Genomic DNA, 21,115 nt, shown 5'->3' with positions numbered 1-21,115 from the left:
TTCACAAAGGATATGTGCCTACATGATAATAAATAGAAATGTGTACTGAGTGCATCTGAGTATGTGTGTGCAATATTTACAACATGTACATGAGGCTAAACTATATACAGAGGAAGGTGTCCGGTGCAACAGAACAACTACATTGTACCAATAACATAACAAATGCAATCAACAAACAACGAGAGAAAACTCGGGAACAATGAACGACAAGAAAAAAAAACTTGTTAACAATACTGTAAAACAATTCAGTGAGTCCAATGTGCTAACAGGCTCATAAGTCAAGTCTCTCAGGTGGGCGACAAATTCGGGTTGACCGCCTCAAGGGTGGGTCAGGATCCACCGGCTGAGGAATCGGTCTGGCCACGGGCGAGAGCGGAAGAGGCAGAGTGGCAGGAAGCTCAACAAAGTCGACATCAGGGACAACAGGAGGGCGTGGCACCGGTGCATGATCTCGTAGCGAACGCGGAACCAAACGAAGGGCCCGCCGATTACGGCGGCGAATAGAGCCATCAGGCATACAAACCAGGAATGAGCAGGGAGCCACGTGGCGGAGAACCTCGGCGGTTGCCGACCAGCCACCCTCCGGTATGTGTATGCGGACGTTGTCTCCAGGCGCCAGGGCAGGAAGATCAGTCGCCCAAGCGTCATGTGTCACCTTCTGCTGAGCACGCTGTTGTTGCATCCTTTGCAACACTGGAGCATGGTCGAGGTCAGGAACATGAATGGATGGCACAGTGGTCCTGGGGATACGACCCATCAACAGCTGGGCTGGCGAGAGGCCCATGGACAGTGGGGCCGAGCGATAGGCCAGCAGGGCTAAACAGAAGTCAGATCCGGCATCAGCAGCTTTGCAGAGGAGCCGCTTCACAATGTGGACGCCTTTTCCGCCTTGCCATTCGACTGAGGATGCAAGGGACTGGATGTCACGTGTGTGAAGTTGTATGAAGTGGCAAAGGAAGACCATTCTTGACTCGCAAAGCAAGGCCCGTTGTCAGACATGACGGTGAGCGGAATTCCATGGCGAGCAAAGGTTTCTTTGCATGCCCGGATGACAGTTGATGACATTGTGTCGTGCAGGCATATGACCTCCGGATAACTTGAGAAGTAGTCAATAAGAATAATGTAGTCCCTGCCGAGCGCATGAAAGAGGTCCACGCCCACCTTCGCCCAGGGGGACGTGACCAACTCAGGGGGCTGAGGGGTCTCAGTGGGTATGCGCTGGCTGAAACCTTTGGCAGGTGGGGCAGTTGAGCGCCATGTTGGCGATGTCGCCGCTGATGCCCGGCCAGTACACAGCCTCTCGGGCCCTCCGCCTGCACTTTTCAACTCTGAGATGGCCTTCGTGCAGCTGTTCGAGGACAAGCCGGTGCATGCTGCGTGGGATCACGATGTGGTCCAACTTCAAGAGGACACCATCAATGACGGCCAAGTCGTCCCGGACGTTGTAAAATTGCGGGCACTGCCCCTTGAGCCACCCTTCCGTCATGTGGCGCATCACACGTTGTAGAAGGGGGTCAGCCGCAGTTTCACGGCGAATGTGGGCCAGACGTGCATCAGTGGCCGGCAGATTGGCCGATGTGAAGGATACCTGTGCGTTGACCTGACAAACGAAACCCTCCGAGTCGGGTGGTGTGTTGACCGCCCTGGACAGAGCATTGGCGATGATGAGATCCTTCCCCGGGGTGTAGACAAGTTGGAAGTCGTACCTCTGGAGCTTGAGCAGAATGAGCTGGAGGTGAGGGGTCATGTCGTTGAGGTCCTTCTGAATGATGCCGACCAGCGGGCAATGGTCAGTCTCCACAGTGAACTGCGGAAGACCATACACATAGTCGTGGAACTTGTCGATGCCAGTCAACAGGCCTAGGCAGTCTTCTCAATCTGCGCATAGCGCTGTTCTGTGGGGGTCATGGCCTGTGACGCATAGGCGACCGGAGCCCATGATGAGGTGTCGTCCCATTGCAGGAGTACCGCCCCAATGCCAGACTGGCTGGCGTCAGTTGAGATCTTTGTTTCCCGTGTGGTATTGAAAAACGCCAGTACCAGGGCGGTGATGAGCTTGACCTTGAGCTCCTCCCATTCACTCTGGTGTGCGGGCAGCCACTGGAATTCCGTTGTCTTTTTGACCAGGTGGCGAAGAGCAGTCGTGTGCGAAGCAAGGTTAGGAAGGAGCTCCCCCAGGAAGTTGACCATCCCGAGAAAGCGCAGCACTACCTTCTTGTCTGACGGCTGCTGCATGGCTGCGATGGCTGCCACTTTGTCGGCATCCGGCCGCATACCCGACCGGGAGATGTGGTCCCCCTAAAACTTTAGCTCAATCTGGCCAAAAGAGCATTTGGCTCGGTTAAGGCGCAGGTCCTGATCCCGTATCCATGCAAAGACACGCTGGAGACGGCTGATGTGCTCCTGCGGTGTGGTGGACCAGATGATAATGTTGTCTACGTAGACCCGTACCCCTTCGATGCCCTCCATCATCTGTTCCATGATGCGATGGAACACTTCGGAGGCCGAAATGATGCCGAATGGCATCCTATTGTAGCAGTGTCTGCCAAATGGAGTGTTGAAAGTGCACAGCTTCTTGCTGGACTGATCCAATTGAATCTGCCAAAAGCCCTTTGAGGCATCAAGCTTGGTGAATATTTTTGCCCAAGCCATTTCGCTCGTGATTTCTTCTCGTTTGGGTATGGGGTAGTGTTCCCTCATAATGTTGTAATTTAAATCTTTTGAGTCGATACAGATCCGAAGCTCGCCGGAGGGCTTCTTGACGCACACCATGGAGCTGACCCATGGCGTTGGCTCCGTGACCGGGGAAAGCACTCCTTGGTCCTGCAGGTCCTGCAGCTGCTGCTTGAGGTGGTCCTTGAGTGGTGCTGGGGCCCTACGAGGTGCGTGAATGACCGGGGTAGCGTCCGGTTTGAGCTGTATTTTGTACGTGTAGGGCAGTGTGCCCATGCCCTCGAAAACCTCCTGGTTGTGCGCGAGGAGTTAGTGGAGCTGCGCCCTAAAGTCTGCATCCGAGACAGAGTGTGTACCTGGCAAACGAGGTGGAGGATCTTGCACGCCTGTGCGCCTAACAGAGTGTCCTTCGAGGATCCTACGATTTCAAATGATAATGTGGCTTTGGGTGAGTTGTGTGTAGCTTCGAGCTGGCAGGACCCCGTGGCGGGGATGATGTTTCCATTGTCGTCAACCATCTGACAGTGGGATGGCAGAAGAGGTGGTTTAACCTTCAAGGCCTAGAAGGCTGACCATGCGAGGAGATTGGCAGAGGCACCAGTGTCCAGGCGAAATGTGATCTGGGATCGGTTGAGTGGCACACCACTCATTGCCCGGATCAATGCTGTGCACTGGCAGCGGCTGGAGGTTCCGACTTGGGGACATCCGGTTCTTGTGGATTACCGCAATGCGGAAGGGCTCCCTGCCTTCGGTATCGCTGGTTTGCATACTATCTGGATATGACTCAGTGAAGGTGGGCTGAATCGCCCGCACGTCCCTGCGAGGCTGGCGGAATTGTTGGGAGTTGGCAGGTTAAGCTGCTCGACAGCAGGCAGCATAGTGGCCCATCCTGCCACATCGTAGGCATTGTCGCGCTTTGGCCGGACACTGCCGCTTTAAGTGGGCGGAGCCACAGTTGCCGCACATTGTGATGTCATGGCGCTCGTTGCATTTGTTGCGCCACCGCGCTTGTGCAGTGCGGTCCTGCGTAGAGCGCGCCTGCGCATCACGTTCCTCTGCGTCAACATCCTCTCTTTTGGCGCGTACAAGCGCGGGAGGCCTCGGAAAGCGCGCAAAATGGCCGCCCTCGTCTGAGCCGTGGGCCGGGAGGTACTCGATCGACTGCACCCGCTCTGCCTCGTGGGGCCCGTGCCGGGCTGCTTCGGCCTCCTGGATTTGGGAGTACCGGCTGGTCGCATTCTCATGGAGGACGCAGGTCTCGATGGCAGTCGCCAGGGTGAGTTGCTTTATTTTAAGGAGCTGCTGGCGTAGGGTGTCCGAGATGACCCCAAAAACTATCTGATCCCGTATCATGGAGTCGGAGGTGGCCCCATAGCCGCAGGACTGCGCGAGGATTTGGAGGTGTGTTAAGTAAGATTGGAAAGGCTCATCCTTACCCTGCAGGCGCTGCTGGAATAGGTACCTCTCGAAACTCTCATTGACTTCCACGCTGAAGTGTTCATCGAACTTCAGAAACACCGTCTTATATTTTGTTTTGTCGTCGCCTTCCACGAATGCCAGGGAGTTATAGATGTGGATGGCGTGTTGCCCCGTCGTGGAGAGGAGGAGGGCAATCTTCCTGGTGTCCGATGCATTCTCCCTGTCTGTGGCTTCAAGGAAGAGCTGGAAGCGCTGTTTAAACAGCTTCCAGTTTACGCCGAGATTGCCAGCGATTCCCGGCGGGCTGATGTTTTCCATGGAGCAGGATGGCGGATTTCTGAAAGAGTGCAGGTAGGTCTCACAGTCGTTGGTTTGCGTCCACTACTGGTATCATGTCATGTTGGGTGTTCTGATGCACAAATGATCCAACACGGCTGTAGATGGTACAACTCTATTTTATTGTCTAATCAACGGTAACAACTAACTATTGGCTTGGGTACGTGCTTCACCAGCTAACCTGTGAACCCAGCCCTAACACTATCTTAGTGAGGCACTCAGCACATGGTCTATGTCTGAGTGGCGCGCTGTGAGCTCTGTGCTCTGAGCTATCTCCTTGTAGAATGAGCGGGAACTGTGGTGTTCCCTGTTTTATAGTGCGTGTGCTCTCACTGGTGATTGGCTGCGATGTTATGTGTGTGCTGGTTGGTCCAACTGCCTGTCCATCAGTATGTGTGTGATTGCACCATGATATGCTGATCTGGATATCATGGCATGACTGATTGTGTGGAGTTCGTACGTTCTCCACGTGTCTGTGTGGTTTTTCTCCGGGTGCTCCGGTTTCCTCCCACAGACCAAAGATAGAATCCCAACAGAACAGAAGGAGGCTTTTCGGCCCATCGAGTCTGCACCAACCCTCTGAAAGATCACCCGAGATCAGCCCAATGTGAAGAGCTTTGAGACAGCCGAAGGTCTTTCTCTTTTTTACGTAACAAGTCATTGCCATTCAAAAGGTAATTGCTGGTACGAAGCACTTTGAAACATCTCAACATGAAAGATGCCATTAATATTTAATACTTTATTTATTACAGCAGGGTGCCTCAGGCATCACTGAATATGTTCTTAGAGGAGTGCAAAATATTAAAACAAAGCCCGAATTGAAAAAACTTGTGCAAATTGCAAAAAGTTAATTAACTTAAATTTACATAGAATGAACAGAAGTGAAATAGGTAATTCAATCCACCAGGTCTTTGTAGTGCTAATGCCTCCTCCCATTCAACCTTCACCTTTCAGCATTGCTTTCTAGTCCTTTCCCTCACATGTCTTTATCTAGTTTGCCATTAAATGCTTTGATGCTATTCACATCAACTACTCCTTGTGGTGACGAGTTCTACATCTTAACCAGTCTTTGGGTAACTAACCACGCTCTGGGTATCTGTAACACTGTCTAATGGTGCGCATGGGTTCAACATCGCTTTTGAAAGGAATGAAGGAGGTCATAGGTACTAAGATTATAGATTTGGGTAAGGCTAACCTTGATTGGATGAGACAGGTACTGGATAAAGTGCCAGAAGATCAGTGGGGATTGTTCAAAACAATAATTCAGCATGATACAGAATCAGTTTCTACCCCTAAGGGGAAAGAACTCCATGGGCGGGACTCTCCTGCACTTGACGCGATAGCCCGGTGCCGGCGCCAAGAACTGCACGAACCACTCTCGCATCAGGCCACCCGGAGAGTGTGGAATCCTCCGCACTTCCGAGGGCTAGGCCGGCGGCGGAGGGGTTGGTGCAGCGTCAACCGGCGCCGAAGGGCCGCTGTGGTCACACGCATGCGCAGAACCGCCGGCGTGTTCTTGCGCACGCGCAGGGGGTTTCTTCGCCGCGCCGGCCATGGCGGAACCCTACAGAGGCCGGCGCGGAAGGAATGAGTGCCCCCATGGCACAGGTCCGCCTGCAGATCAGTGGGCCCCGATTGCAGGTCAGGCCACCATGGGGGCTCCCCGGGGCCGGATCCCCCAGGCCGCCCCCCCCCCCCCCCCCACCGAGGAATCCACTAGACGGCCTGCCAGCCAAATCCTGCCGTGTGGGACCATGTCCATTTCACGCCGGCGGGACGAGCCGAAAACAGGCGGCAGCTCCGCCCATCGAGGCCCGGAGAATTGCCGGGGGGGGGGGTGCTGCCAACGACCCCCGACCGGCGCGGCGTGATCCCCGCCCCCGCCTGAAACTTCAGGTCCAAATAGGGAGATTTAAGTAAGCAGGAGAAATGCAATGAATAAAATAATGCTACTAAAAGGTGACAGATCCCCAAGATCAGTCAGTATGCATCCCAGAGTTGTAAAGGGTTCAGATGAGAACATTGCAGGTTCTCAAATTTTCACAGCTCTCTTAATTAAACAATTTTCCCTTTAGCTTGGAAAATTTTATATGTCATTTTGCTATTCATGCAAGGTGATAGAGGGAAACTCGGGAATTCTAGATCAGCTCACCTTACATCTGCTCTTAGGAAATTCGTAAGATTTATTGTTGTCGATTGTGCTAGGCCAGGATTTTAGCAAGGAAGAGCTGCAGGTGTATCTTGTTATCTACTTCAAAACTAGTTTATTTACACTATTTACAGTATGTACCATTTTTTAAATCTTTGATTTTGGACTATTTATATTACTGCCTGAAACAAACGCAAAATATGAACAAAGTAAATGGCAGCCATTTTATGTCTCATTCCTCAGGGCAATGCCTTGACCAATCAGGGTCAAGTTATTTGGTTTATAAATTTCAAACAATACCTGGCGGTTAACTGTCGGTCACAATCAACTGGTGCTTTTTCCATGCCAACACCTTTACCAATTAAGAGTCCACTTGCCAACAAATCAGCACTCTCTTCTCATACAGTATAAATTGATGTCTTCTCATTATACTGGTATTCTTGTGATTTGTCCAAGATGAAAAGCTTCGACAGGTGTCTTTTTTTCAGCAATACTCAAGTGGCTGAAATACTCAAAGCTGACCTGCCAAACGATTAATCTCCATGGAATTGAGGCGTGTTATGAGGGTCTTGTGCTTTATTTCCACCTGGAAGTGCAGCCCCATCAGATACTCAGAAGAGTGCTCGACAGCTCCTGTAGCCACCATTGCCTTTTTTTCAATACTGACAGAGCTTTGTTCAGTTTTTGTGAGAGCTCTCAAAGCAAAATAGGCAATTTTCTCTTACTATTCTTTTGCAGTTGGACGAAGACAGCGGCGAGGCCTACAGATGAAGCGATTGCCAAAGGCAACATGGGGTTGTAGTGTGCCAAGGCATCCAAGGAGACAAGATGATCTTTAATGGATTGAAAGACTTTGATTTGTTTCACGCCCAAGAACCAATCATGGTCCTTCCACAGGCGATTTCTCAGGAGTTCCGTAAGTGTGGCCAAGGTAGGGATAAACTTTCCCAGCTTGTTTACCATCCCAGGAAATATTGAGGGTGCACATTGGACGAGCTCAGCAAAGGCCTTTGTTTTCTGAGGACCGAACCTCATGTTATGCCTTTGGATGATGTGTCCTAGGAATTCTGTGTTTCTCGTGGAGAATTCACACTTGCTGTTCAGTGTGGGACCTGCTTCATGGAGTGGCTATGGTCTGTTGTGGAACCATGTGTGAGGATGTCTTCCACATGGCAGGTAAAACCTTGTTTGCCCTCGAGGATTGTTGCAAATTAGTTTGAAATATCTCAGGGGCTGACAAAAAAGCCAAAAGGGAGGCAGATAAAGCAAAAATGATTAAAGGGCATGACAAAATTCAGCAGGAGCCTGGATTCCTTATCGAAGTGTATGTGCCAGAACTCGCTGTTCGCATTGAACTCCATAAAAGGGATGCCATTGGATAGATTGGCCAAACTGTCATCTACCGACACCATTGGTTAGACTTCCCTCTGCATTAAGCTGCATCAAATTCACACAAGGACTTTAGGCTTGGAACTGGTGGTTAGACCAGAATACCAGTGGGTTAGTTGTGTGACCGGGGAAATAATGTCCCTGTGTAGCATGTGGTCAAGTTCCTCTTTAACCATCGGTAATGGGGGACGCGGTACCCTCCTAGGGGTGAATAGAAAAACTGGTGGGGCGTCTTGGAGCAATGAAACATGATACCCAGTCGTCAGTTTCGCCAATCTTTGAAAACGTTGTGGACGTTCTTGGCGGAAGGTGACACTGGCATCAAATAGAAGATCTCCAAAACCTTTTGCATGATGCCTAATTGCACAAATGCGTTCCTGCTAAGGAGGGAAATAGTATGCTTGTGGGTAGCAGAATAGGATTTCCATGATCTGTCAGCCCGTATGGCACAATGTAATGGTGATTTGGCCCTTAACATGTAGGTTTGTTTGTCTTGGCCCCTTTTGTACTGGGAGGTTGAAGAGGAAATGTGTGGTACCATGCAAGGTGATACAGATGCTTCTGTGCCTGTGTCAAGTTTGATGTGTGTTGGAAACCCCCTGCCCTCGAAATTGATGGAAAAGACGTCCTGGGAATACTGGCGAGCTTCACCCAGGAAGTGTGAGATAGGTGCGAATTTCTGGTAGTGTTGTCATTTATTTGCCTGTTTGTTGGAGACTCTAAACAAGCAGAAACTTTGGAAATGTCCCGTCCTGCTGCATCGGAAACACTCAGCGTCCCTTGCTGGGCAATCTTGCCATCTGTGCTGTTGTCTCACGCCGCAACGCAGGCATTTCAAAATGGCAGCGGAGCTGTTTCCCACCTTTTGTACCGTTCTGGCATTCTTTGCCACGAGCGGAATTACTGAGTTTGACCCCTCAAAGGAAAGAACCGACCTGGATTGGCTGAGCAAATTTCGCACAGCGCATCTTCCAGCGGCAATCTCCGTTTAAGTCTTTGAGGCATGAAAACAGTCACGGTGGGACAGTGTTCTCGCAGTGCCACCACTGCTACAAGTCTATCACCGGGCTACTCAATGAGGCATCTTGCCAAAGCAGGGTCGTAGTTGACTTGAAGCATGGGTGTTCGCCTTGTGGCACCAACAAAAGACTAAATTGGTAGCCCCACCACTGCTACCATGTTGTAGAGCATGCTAGGCCAAGATTCTAGCAAGAAAGAGTCGCAGGCGTGTCAGGTTATCTACTTAAAAACTAGTTTATTTCCAATATATACATAATGAGTTACAAGGAAGGCACATCACCCCTCTGGGCTGCCCATCTTCTCCTGAAGTTACCACGTACACGACTGCCTGACCTTAGTGTCACTTCATTGTGTGCTCCACAGATTAGTATATCCATACTGTTAACCTTTTATAAGGACAGGGTGACTGAACGCCTTGAAAAGGTATAACTTGATCAGAGAAAGTAAGCATGGTTTTTGTGAAGAGCTGGATGTCTGGTGAATCTGATTTTTTGTTGTTGCAAGAGATGACTAAAGGAGTGGACAAGAAAATATCTATGGATGTTATTCATATGAACTTCCAGTAGACGTTCAATAAAGCCATTCATAAATAAGCTCAAGTGAAAAATCTTGGAATTGAAGACAAATTATTATTTTTAAAAATAAATTTAGAGTACCCAATTCATTTTTTCCAATTAAGGGGCCATTTAGCGTGGCCTACCCTGCACATCTTTGGGTTGTGGGGGCAAAACCCACGCAAATACAGGAAGAATGGGCAAACACCACACGGACAGTGACTCAGAGCTGGGATCGAACCTGGGTCCTCGGCGCCGTGAGGCAGCAGGGCTAACCCACTGCGCCATCATGCTGCCCTTGGAATTGAAGACAAATTATGACCTGGTTAGAAATTTGACAGAGCAAGAGAAAAGAAGAAAGTTGGGATAATAAACAGGAGCTCTAATTGTCAGGTCTTGGTGCTGTCCCAGAAGGTTCTATGCGGGGCCTCAACTATTCGCCATATATATTAATGACTTAGATGATGGGATAGGAAGTTACAAGGTTAAGGGGTAATTTGATCAAAAGGTGTCATGATATTAAGGTGATCAGATGGGATAGATAAAGAGAAACTATTTCTGCTGACTGCAGTGTCACGGATAGTGGGGGCATAGCTTAAAGATTGGCCGTTTAGGAGTACAATTAGAGAAGACTTCCAGATGCAAATGGTTGTAGAGGTTTTGAACTCTCCTGTGCAAACAGCAATTGATGCTTGGTCAATCAATAATTTTAAATTTGGGATCAATAGATTTTAATTCACCAAAGATGTGAACGGTATAAGATAAAGGCAGCAATATGCTGTTAAGTGGTAGATCAGCCATGATCTGATTAAATAGCAGAGTTGGCTTGAGGGCTCAATGACTTACTCCTGTTCCCACGTTCCTTTAACAGTGATTCCCCGCCGAGGACCCGTGTTCGATCCTGGCCTGGGTCACTGTCTGTGTGGAATTTGCACATCCTCCCCATGTCTGCGGGAGGCCTCACCCCCACCACCCAAAGATGTGCGGGGTAGGCGGATTAGATCATGGTACAATTGCCCCTTGACTATTGGAAAAAGAGGGCAGCACGGTGGCACAGTAGGTTAGCACTGCGGCCCCACGGCGCCCAGGTCCCAGGTTCGATCCCGGCTCTGGGTCACTGTCCGTGTGGAGTTTGCACATTCTCCCCGTGTTTGCATGGATTTCGCCCCCACAACCCAAAAATGTGCAAGCTAGGTGGATTGGCCACGCTAAATTGCCCCTTAATTGGAGAAAAAAATGAATTGGATATTCTAAATAAAAAAATAAAAAATTTTAAATAAAAGAAGTGATCCCAGCATTGACCCTTATGGAATACCACTTTCTATCCTTCTACCATCTGGGTAACAACCTCTGCCCACGTTCCCCGCATTCAACAGAAAATACTCAACAATCTCAGCAGGTCTGACAGCACCTGTGGAGAGAGAAGGGAGCTAACGTTTCGAGTCTGGATGACTTTTTGTCAAATCCAGAGCGGCTGAGGGTGTTCAGTATTTTCTGTTTCAGATTCCAGCATCCGCAGTAACTTCCTTTTTTATAATAATAATAATCTTTATTATTGTCACAAGTAGGCTTACATTGACACTGCAAATGAGATTACTGTGAAAAGCCCCTCGTCGCCACATTCCGGCGCCTGTTCGGGTACACTGAGGCAAAATTCAGAATGTCTAAATTAACTAACAGCACATCTTTCAGGACTTGTGGGAGGAAACCGGAGCACCCGGAGGAAACCCACGCAGACACGGGGAGAATGTGTAGACTCTGCACAGACAGTGACCCAAGCCGGGAATCGAACCTGGGACACTGGCGCTGTGAAGCAACAGTGCTAACCACTGTGCTACCGTGCCGCCCATATTCTCCACATTCAATTTTATTTTTAGCCAGTTTGCTATCCATTCAGCTATTTACATGCAATTTGGTATGAGCTCACCATGTGCATACTGTTGTGGATGGGCAGAAAGCTATGGGATAACTCTGTCCAGCTACCCCACCCACCCTTTCATCACCTCTTGCACGACTTCAACAGGATGCATTTTTTAGAATATAGAACATAGAGCATAGAACAGTACAGCACAGTCCAGGCCCTTCGGCCCACGATGTTGTGCCTACCATTTATCCTCATCTAACATCAGCCTAACCTACACCCCTTCAATTTACTGCTGTCCATGTGCCTGTCCAAGAGTCGCTTAAATGTCCCTAATGACTCTGACTCCACCACCTCTGCTGGCAGTGCATTCCACACACCCACCACTCTCTGTGTAAAGAACCTGTCATGATATGCAAACATGCAACCAATGAACGCTCAGAATAGGACACAACCAATGGGCAGTCAGGACACTCAGAGGTGGCATCACCACAAGAGGGCATGACATGAACACTATAAAAGGGATGAGGCACTCACACCCTGCCTCTTTCCACAGACAGACATCTAGAGAGTTAGACAGGGTTGATCAGCAGCATCACACCCCAGCACGTGGCTTAGAACAAGCTGGCACAGTTAGACTGAGTTACTACAGTTAGAGTAGCAGAGAGTCAAACTCATTTGAGAACTGCGTTAATAGTTCAATAAACACGTTGATCTCATTTCAGAGTCTGGAGCATCCTTTAGTTAAGACTGCATCAAGTAGCAGCCTGTGTTATCCGAAGCAGCATAACACAACAGAACCTACCTCTGACATCTCCCCTATACCTTCCTCCAATCACCTTGAAATTATGTCCCCTCGTGACAGCCATTTCCGGCCTGGGGAAAAGTATCTGGCTATCCACTCTATCCATGCCTCTCATCACCTTGTACACCTATATCATGTCACCTCTCTTCCTTCTTCGCTCCAGTGAGAAAAGCCCAAGCTCCCTCAATCTTTCATCATACGACATCCCTCCATTCCAGGCATCATCCTGGTAAATCTCCTCTGCACCCTCTCCAAAGCATCCACATCCTTCCTATAATGAGGCAACCAGAACTGGACACAATATTCCAAGTGTGGTCTAACTAGAGTTTTATAAAGCTGCAGCAAAACCTCGCGGTTCCTAAACCCAATCCCCCTGTTAATGAAAGCCAACACACCATACACCTTCTTAACAACCCTATCAACCTGGTGGCAACTTTGAGGGATCTATGCACGTGGACCCCAAGATCCCTCTGTTCCTCCACACTTCCAAGAATTCTGCCTTTAACCCTGTATTCAGCATTCAAATTCGACCTTCCAAAATGAATCACTTCACATTTTTCTAGGTTGAACTCCATCTGTCACTTCTCAGCCCAGCTCTGCATCCTGTCAATGTCCTGTTGTAACCTGCAACAGCCTCGACACTATCTACAACGCCACCAACCTTCGTGGCATCGGCAAACTTACTAACCCATCCTTCCACTTCCTCATCCAAGTCATTTATAAAAACCACAAACAGCAGAGGTCCCAGAACAGATCCCTGCGGGCCAACACTGGTCACTGACCTCCAGGCGGAATACTTTCCATCCACTATCACTCGCTGTCTTCTTTCGGCCAGCCAATTCTGTATCCAGACAGCCAAATTTCCCTGTATCCCATGCCCCCTAACTTTCTGAATGAGCCTACCATGGGGAACCTTATCAAATGCCTTACTAAAATCCATATACACCACATCCACTGCCTGACCTTCATCAATGTGTCTTGTCACATCCTCAAAGAATTCAATGAGGCTTGTGAGGCATGGCCTGCCCCTCACAAAGCCATGCTGACTATCTTTAATCAAACTATGTTTTTCCAGATAATCATAAATCTTATCTCTCAGAATCCTTTCCAATATTTTGCTCAGCACAGATGCAAGACTGACTGGGCTGTAATTCCCAGGGATTTCCCTATTCCCTTTCTTGAACAGGGGAACAACATTCGCCTCCCTCCAATCATCCGGTACTACTCCAGAAGAAGTGCTTTAACCCTTTCAGTGCTTTTACTTTAAAGAACAAACACTAAACTGGCTTTCTTTTCTAAGATTAAATCCAAATAAAAGATAAATGTTTATTTCTCACAATACATTACAAACGTAATCGCAACAACACTCACTCCTCACACATACTAGATATACACACACAAACACAAGAACAGGTGATTTCTGAAGAAATTTAGCCTTGAACATTTTGAAATTCACAGGGAATGATCTTAAACGCAATTGCTGTCTCATTGTAACATTTCCTTCAAAATGGAATTCAATAGACAAACTGGGTGGAAGAGAATTTGCCTCATTTTCTAGCAGATCAGAATGGCTCTATACTGTAAACCAAGAGTTGAATTTAATTTATTTGAAAGCCACGGTTTGTTCCAGAGGAACAGTGTAGAGAGTATCAGAATTGCCTTGAACTGCAAGAGGTTGCATAGTCCCATATAAAATGGCTAATGTAAATCCCTGTTCTTTTTGACTCCAAACATTCAGGGCATGAGTCAGACTGATAATTAGATTCTACCAGGGAGATGAATAGAGTCCAGGCCAAGGAATCAGTGTAAATCCCATGACATTGCACTTAGTAGCTTAAACTTGAATTTTAGAGCCATATTCATGTTGCTATGATCCGTAGCAACAGCAATAAAAGGAGTGGGGATGTACTTACAATTTTCTAGCATGTTTCACAATTTCAAATAATACACTGGTGCTTTTTGGAGTCTAATCTCTGTTGTAATGTACAGAAACGCAGCAACCAATTTGTAGAAAGCAAGCTCCACACGTATTTAGCGATGAGCTGCATGAACAGATAATCTGTTTTGGTAAGGTTGGTGATGGATAAATGCAACAGAATGGAAGGAGGAATATATGTATGGGGGCAACTCACTTGCCTGATGTCAACCTATAGAATGGCACAGACCAAAAGCCCAAGATTAAGATATTTAACTACCCTCTCTACCACATTGATGCAGAGCATGGAAAGATATAAGAGAAGAGGGGATGCCTTCCTGCAAAAGTACCATCAAGATTCTTATGGTGGCCTTGAAATGCCGAGCTCTTATTTCCAACTATTTTGCTTACGATAACCATTGAGTTCCCTTACATCACATCCTCGAATGGCATCCATTGCTAGCAAGTCGTTTCCATGACGCAACTGAAACTTGACCATTTCCTCAGCCCCTTGAAGATCAGAGAGCTCCTGCTCCTGTGTTTTGCTGCACTGCTTGATCATGTCCTTCAGCAGCAATGCATACTTGCTCATCCGCTGGATGGGTTTCAGCAGGTAGGATGCCAGGTCCATCTTATCACCAAGTGCTATCTGCTTAATCTGCAGAAACATGTAATATGGAGCCGGTCAGCAAGAAAACAGACACAGTCAGTAAGGACACAGGGCAAGGGGTAGGCAACTCAGCCTCTCGAGGCAGTTCCCCCATTCAATTAGAACAACTCTGATCTGTAGCTCAACCGCATTCACTCATGACGAGTTCATGTTGAAGAATTACATTGAACTTACAGCATAGCAATGGACCCAATTGATCTATACTGGTGTTTGCATTCCACACAACCTGCCCTTCAACACTCTTCATCCAACCCTGCCTAAGTAAGTCTATGCTTTTTGCCTCAACTTCTCCATATGGTAACAAAGTTTCACATTAAAGTCATAGAATTCCTACAGTGCAGAAGGAGGCCACTCGGGCCATCGAATCTTCTCCGACCCTCCAAAAAAGCACCCTACTTAGACCCAATCCCCTGCCTTACCCCCATAACCCCACCTAATCTTTGGACACTAATGGGCAAATTTAGCATGGCCAATCCACCTAACCTGCACATCTTTGGACTGTGGGAGGAAACCTGAGCACCCGGAGCAAACCCACGCAGACAAGTGGAGAATGTGCAGACAGTCACCCGAGGTCAGAATCGAACCCAGATGCCTGGCGCTGTGGGACAGCAGTGCTAACCACTGTCTAGGTGAAGAAGCTTCTCTTGAATTTATTACTAGATTTATTATTGGTCATCTTACATTGATGACAGGGAGTTTTGGATTCCCCACAATCTACATATTCCTGAACATTCTTCTCCAAGAAAAATCAATTGATCTGTTTTGACATTTTTAATTGACGCCAATATCCACAGCCATGGACCTCTCTTCCTGTATGCTGGGTGGTCCTCGGTGCCACCCGATATTGCGACCATCCCTGAGTGGGCATCTCTGAGGCAAGGGTTTTTGGAGGATAGTAAGGAAGCCCATCCTTCGGAACTGATCGACCAGCCTGCTGAAAGGAGTGGGTGACTGGCCTCCCCCTATTAGGTTTTTAAAGCCCCAAATAAGACCACGTAGAAAGATCATGCATTTCTATAACGCCCTTCACAACCTCAGGACACACTATACGCATTCCAGCCAAAGAAGTATTTTGTAACTTATTCCCTGAATTTGGAAATCAAGCCAAGGAATATCCCACAAGCTGAGAGTCAGATACTGATCACGGGACCACTCCTCTGTGTGTGTTTGCCATTGCCCAGTTCGCAGCCATTTTGCCCCGAATCACAAATGCTGGGTTCAAGTCCCACTCCGGGACTTGAGCACAAGAATCAAGGCTGACACTCCACTGCAGTACCAAGGGAGCACTGCACTGTTGGAGGCAATGGGGTAAATTCTCCGGCGCCACCCATTGCAGGAGTCGCCATGGGCGGGGCAGAAAATTTGCCGGACAATTCAAAGGTCTGTTGACCTCGGGCGGGAATCTCAGATCTCTGAGTGGGCGCAAGCAAGATGTTAAACTAGGCCCCGTATGCCAGCTTGGTGGATAGACATGGTCAATATTTACCCTCAATCAATGTCCAGAAAAGAGGTTATCTGGTCATCACCACATTGCAATTTTGTGACAATTTTGTGAAGACAAATTAGCCGATGCATCTCCTACATTACCACTTCAGAAGTCCTTCATTGTCTCCAGAGCAGTTGGAGATGTCCGGTGGTCATGGGAAGCATTGTATAAATGCAAGTCATTCATTCTTTCTATGAAGTATTCGATGGGACCTTTTTAGTTCCCCTCAGGGGTCAGAGGGGCCATAGTTCAATAAATCACCTGAAAGGCGCAACTCCAATAGTTTAGCAACCCCTGCCCTCCCCCCATACTGCAGTGGAGTGTCAGTTCGGAATATGTGCTCAAGTAGATGTAGTTGCGACTTGAACCCGCAACTTTCCGAATTAAAACTGAAAGTGCCACGACTGAGAAAAGGCTGACACCTTGGCCGGGATTCTCCTCACCCGGCGGGGCGGGGGAATCCGGCGTAATGGAGTGGCGTGAACCACTCCGGCGTCGGGATGCCCCAAAGGTGCGGAATGCTACGCACCTTTAGGGGCCAAGCCTTCACCTTGAGGGGCTAGGCCCGCACCGGAGTGATTTCCGCACCGCCGGCTGGCGGGAAAGTCCTTTGGCGCCACGCCAGCCGGCACCGAAAGGACTTCGCCGGGCGACGCATGCGGTGGGAGCGTCAGCGGACGCTCATGGCATCCCCACGCATGCGCAGTGGAGGGGGTCTCTTCCGCCTCCGGCATAGTGAAGACCATGGCGAAGGCTGAAGAAAAAGAGTGCCCCCACGGCACAGGCCCGCCCACCGATCGGTGGGCCCCGATCGCGGGCCAGGCCACCGTGGGGGCACCCCCCGGGGCCAGATTGCCCCGCGCCCCCCCCCATGACCCCAGAACCCGCCCGCGCCGTCTGCTCCCGCCGGTAAGGTAGGTGGTTCAATCCACGCCGGCTGGCGAGGGTTGACAGCGGCGGGACTTTGGCCAATTGCGGGCCGGAGAATCGGCGGGGGGAGCCCGCCAACCGGCGCGGCGCGATTCCCGCCCCCGCCGATTCTCTGTTAGCGGAGAATTCGGGACACGGCGGGGGCGAGATTCCCGCCCCTTATTCTCAAAATTTTAAATTGGTCCTACATCCCTCGGCAATTTTCTGCCGCACGGTTTAAAATTGAATTCAGTTCCTTTCAAAACCTGCGTGCTACTTACTTTGAAGAAAATATTTCCATGACTCGCGAGCAGAGCATCAGATTGAGGTTTGTTCTTGCTGTACAGTGCATACATTCCAAATTGCTCTTCCTAGATGAACAAAGTAAACAAATGAACATTGTAAACGCTGGTGTAAACAGATACGGCAGCATGGCTCCAAATGTATTAAACAACCACATTCTCAGACTCAGAACCTGCTCATTAAACTCATCTGCAATGGAATTTTCTCATCTCTGTGCCGTTTCTAAACTAATAAATGCAGCTTTCTGGCACTGAAAACTCCCTGTAGTTTCTTGTTAAGTGAGGAAGAGTGTTCTTTGATTTGAACAACAGCTCTTTAATTTTCTCAATTTTACCTGAAGACAGAGTTAATGATCACTCAGATGTATTTTACACCCACGTGTTTACAACTTTTAGCTCTCATGGAGGTGCTGGAGTCACTGAGCTGACTTCAAGTAAAATGTAAAGTCGCCATAGTCCCAGATGACCATAGGCTGCTTTCCCCTTTGAGGGGGAGAGCTGACTGGTGGTGATTTAACCTGAGGGGCAAAGTTGAGAAGGCGGGGCCTTCATGGATAACCTCAGCCGCTAAGCGAATTGAACCCACACTGTTGGCCTTACTCTGCATCACAAACCAGCTGTCCAGCCAACTGAGCTAAAAAGGACCCTGTGGTACTTTGACGATTTTTAACAATCCAAGGCTAACCTTGCTTTTAACCTCCTTGACAATCGGGAGTTGCAAAGACAGCAAACAAATCAAAATTGAAAGAGTTTGCACCGGAGTTGCAATAATCCTCAACTGTAGCATCAGGAAGACATGACAGCATGTAGACAATGGGATTTTCTGGTTTCCTGCCGAGTGGCTAGGGTAGACAGAGATCAGGGGTGGCCGGGTGGGGAGCAGTAAACTAGCCTAGTGCTGTTCTCCATCAGTTCCCAGCAGGAGTTTGAATATGGACCCTATGTTCAACACTCTGGCAGCTGAGCTGGATGCATTCTGAATCCTCAGAGAGTACGGTACACTTGTTCAACCGTATCATAGAATCCTTACAGTGTAGAAGGAGGCCATTTTCCCCATTGAGTCTGCACTGACCCCAGGGCAGCACGGTGGCGCAGTGGGTTAGCCCTGCTGCCTCACGGCGCCGAGGTCCCAGGATCGATCCCGGCTCTGGGTCACTGTCCGTGTGGAGTTTGCACATTATCCCCATGTTTGCGTGGGTTTCACCCCCACAACCCAAGATGTGCAGGGTAGGTGGAATGGCCACGCTAAATTGCCCCTTAATTGAAAAAATGAATTGCGTACTCTAAATTGAAAAAAAAGAGTCTGCACTGACCCTCAGAAAGAGCATCCAGTCTATACCAGTAACCCCACCTAACCTGCACATCCCTGGACACCAATAGGCAATTTAGCGTGGCCAATCCAGCTTACCCACATATCTTTGGACTGTGGGAGGAAACCGGAGCATCCGGGGGAAACCCACGCAGGCACAGGGAGAACGTCCAAACTCCATACAGACAGTCATCAAAAGTCGGAGTTGAATCCAGGTCCCTGGTACTGTGAGGCAGCAGTGCTAACCACTGTGCCATCCAGAGTCAGACAGCACGATGAACACACAAGGAGGATGCAGCAGCCTTGTCCTGCATGAGGTAGTGTGTGCCACATTTATATTTTGCTGCTTTTCTACGATGCTCTTCCCATTACTGGGTTGACTGTTGGCTCATGTGAACTCCCAATGGAGCTTCTTATTGATGGCTCTGCTGTTGGGAAGCCTGAAACACATTGCAGGCAACAGACAGAATTCTGTGTTAATACTGCTGAATGAAACACTGTGACGTTTTCTCAAAGGATCTAAGTTGCCATAGTCCGAGATGACAATTGGCTCTCCCCCCTTTGAGGTGGTGATTTAACCTGAGGCTCACTACACCTCAGGCGAAAGGCAAGGTTGAGAAGGAGGGGCCTTCATGAATAACCTTAGCCAGTAAGGGAATTGAACCTGCAGCACGAACCAGCTGTCTAGCCAAGTGAGCTAAACTGGCCTGCTTCTCAAAGGATAGAGGACGAGTAAAGTGATGGGTTGATGCACGATCAATGACCACTAAAGTGAGGTTGTAGTCCAACTGAAGGCTTTAATAAGCTAGATGTTTCCCCAGCAGCTCAGGTACAGAATGAGGGCTGCTGGGGCGACACGGGTTCTTATACTCCGCCTATCAGGGCGGAGCTATTGTACTCTCTAGCAAATAGAAAGCATACAGTTTCCACCAATGGTGCTTTAGCCTATCAGGTACCGTAATACCTATAATACCACATTCACCCCCTGTTAAAAAAGAGTCAGGCGGGGGTGGTGGCCAGAAACTACAAAACTTAACAACATGGTATCATTAGTTATGGAGGTACCGTAATACCCCCGTACAGTGTTTAGTAACTATTTACAAGTCTGGTAGCTATGTACATTCGGTGTTTTATATTTACAGATTACAGTTAAAATGAAGCAATCAGTCGATCGGGGGCCCTAGTCGTCCTCTGTGATCATCGGAACTTCGGTGGTGACTCCAGTGGAGGCTCGGGTGTCTGTGACTCTGGGAGCGTGGCTTTGATCTCCATGGCAGCTTCATCACCCCAAGACGGTGCTGGTGGGGAAAACGGCTGACCTGGGAAGGGAGCGCCTGCGGGGGGGCGTCGGTGGGTGGGGGAGCCTAGGCGGGGGCAGCGGAAGGACCGATCCTCCTGTAAGGCGCTGCGGTGGAGGGGAGGGTGGGACTGGTGGCTGGAATGTGCGGGGAGTTCCGCCGGGCGCCAGGTCCTGTAGGGAGACCGTATCTTGTTGGCCGTCGGGGTATGCCACGTAGGTGTACTGGTGGTTAGCATGGAGCAGATGGACCCTCTCGACCAACGGGTCCGACTTGTGCGCCCGCATGTGTTTTCGGAACAGGATGGGTCCGGGTGCTGCCAGCCAGGTCGATAGCGAGGTCCCAGAGGAAGACAAGGAGACGTTCGTGAGGTGTCTGATTGGTGGTCGTACAGCGTAGTGACCGGATGGAGTGGAGGGCATCCGGGAGGACTTCTTGCCAGCGGGAGACTGGGAGGTTCCTGGACCGTAGGGCCAGTAGGACGGTCTTCCAGATCGTTCCGTTCTCCCTCTCTAGCTGTCCATTACCCAGGGGGTTGTAACTGGTCGTCATGCTCGAGGCGATGCCCTTGCTGAGCAGGAATTGATGCAGTTCGTCGCTCATAAAGGAGGACCCCCTATCACTGTGAATGTAAGTGGGGAACCCGAACAGTGCAAAGATGCTATGGAGGGCCTTGATGACGGTGGTGGCAATCATGTTGGGGCAGGGGATGGCGAATGGGAACCGGGAGTACTCGTCAATCACATTCAGGAAGTACGTGTTGCGGTCGGTGGAGGGGAGGGGGCCTTTGAAGTCCATGCTGAGGCGTTCAAAGGGATGGGAAGCCTTTATCAGGTGCACTCTCTGGCCGGTAGAAGTGCGGTTTGCACTCCACGCAGATTTGGCAGTCCCTGGTGGCTGTCCCGACCTCCTCGATGGAGTAGGGCAGGTTGCGGGTCTTGACGAAATGGAAAAAGCAAATGACCCCCGGGTGGCAGAGGTCCTCGTGGAGGGCTCGGAGGCGGTCCACTTGTGCGGTGG

The 21,115-nt window shown here is 49.4% G+C and overlaps 1 protein-coding gene across 9 annotated transcripts in view; it reads right to left on the bottom strand.

Annotated features, from left to right (window-relative positions):
* The window catches only part of plekhg4b (pleckstrin homology domain containing, family G (with RhoGef domain) member 4B), a 455,924-nt gene that overhangs the window by 23,062 nt on the left and 411,747 nt on the right, over positions 1 to 21,115 (bottom strand). For all 9 annotated transcript variants that reach the window (XM_072509880.1, XM_072509886.1, XM_072509884.1 and 6 more), the window contains 2 exons: positions 17,468 to 17,557; positions 14,555 to 14,779 (listed from right to left, as the gene is read on the bottom strand). In XM_072509880.1, the coding sequence (XP_072365981.1) occupies positions 14,555 to 14,779; positions 17,468 to 17,557 (315 nt within the window). The remainder of the gene's footprint in view (positions 1 to 14,554; positions 14,780 to 17,467; positions 17,558 to 21,115) is intronic.

The sequence above is a fragment of the Scyliorhinus torazame genome, chromosome 6 (assembly GCF_047496885.1).
Source record: "Scyliorhinus torazame isolate Kashiwa2021f chromosome 6, sScyTor2.1, whole genome shotgun sequence".
Taxonomy (NCBI): Eukaryota; Metazoa; Chordata; class Chondrichthyes; order Carcharhiniformes; family Scyliorhinidae; genus Scyliorhinus; species Scyliorhinus torazame.
Note: the sequence above shows the minus strand (reverse complement) of the source record. Positions and strands in the feature narration are given on the sequence as shown.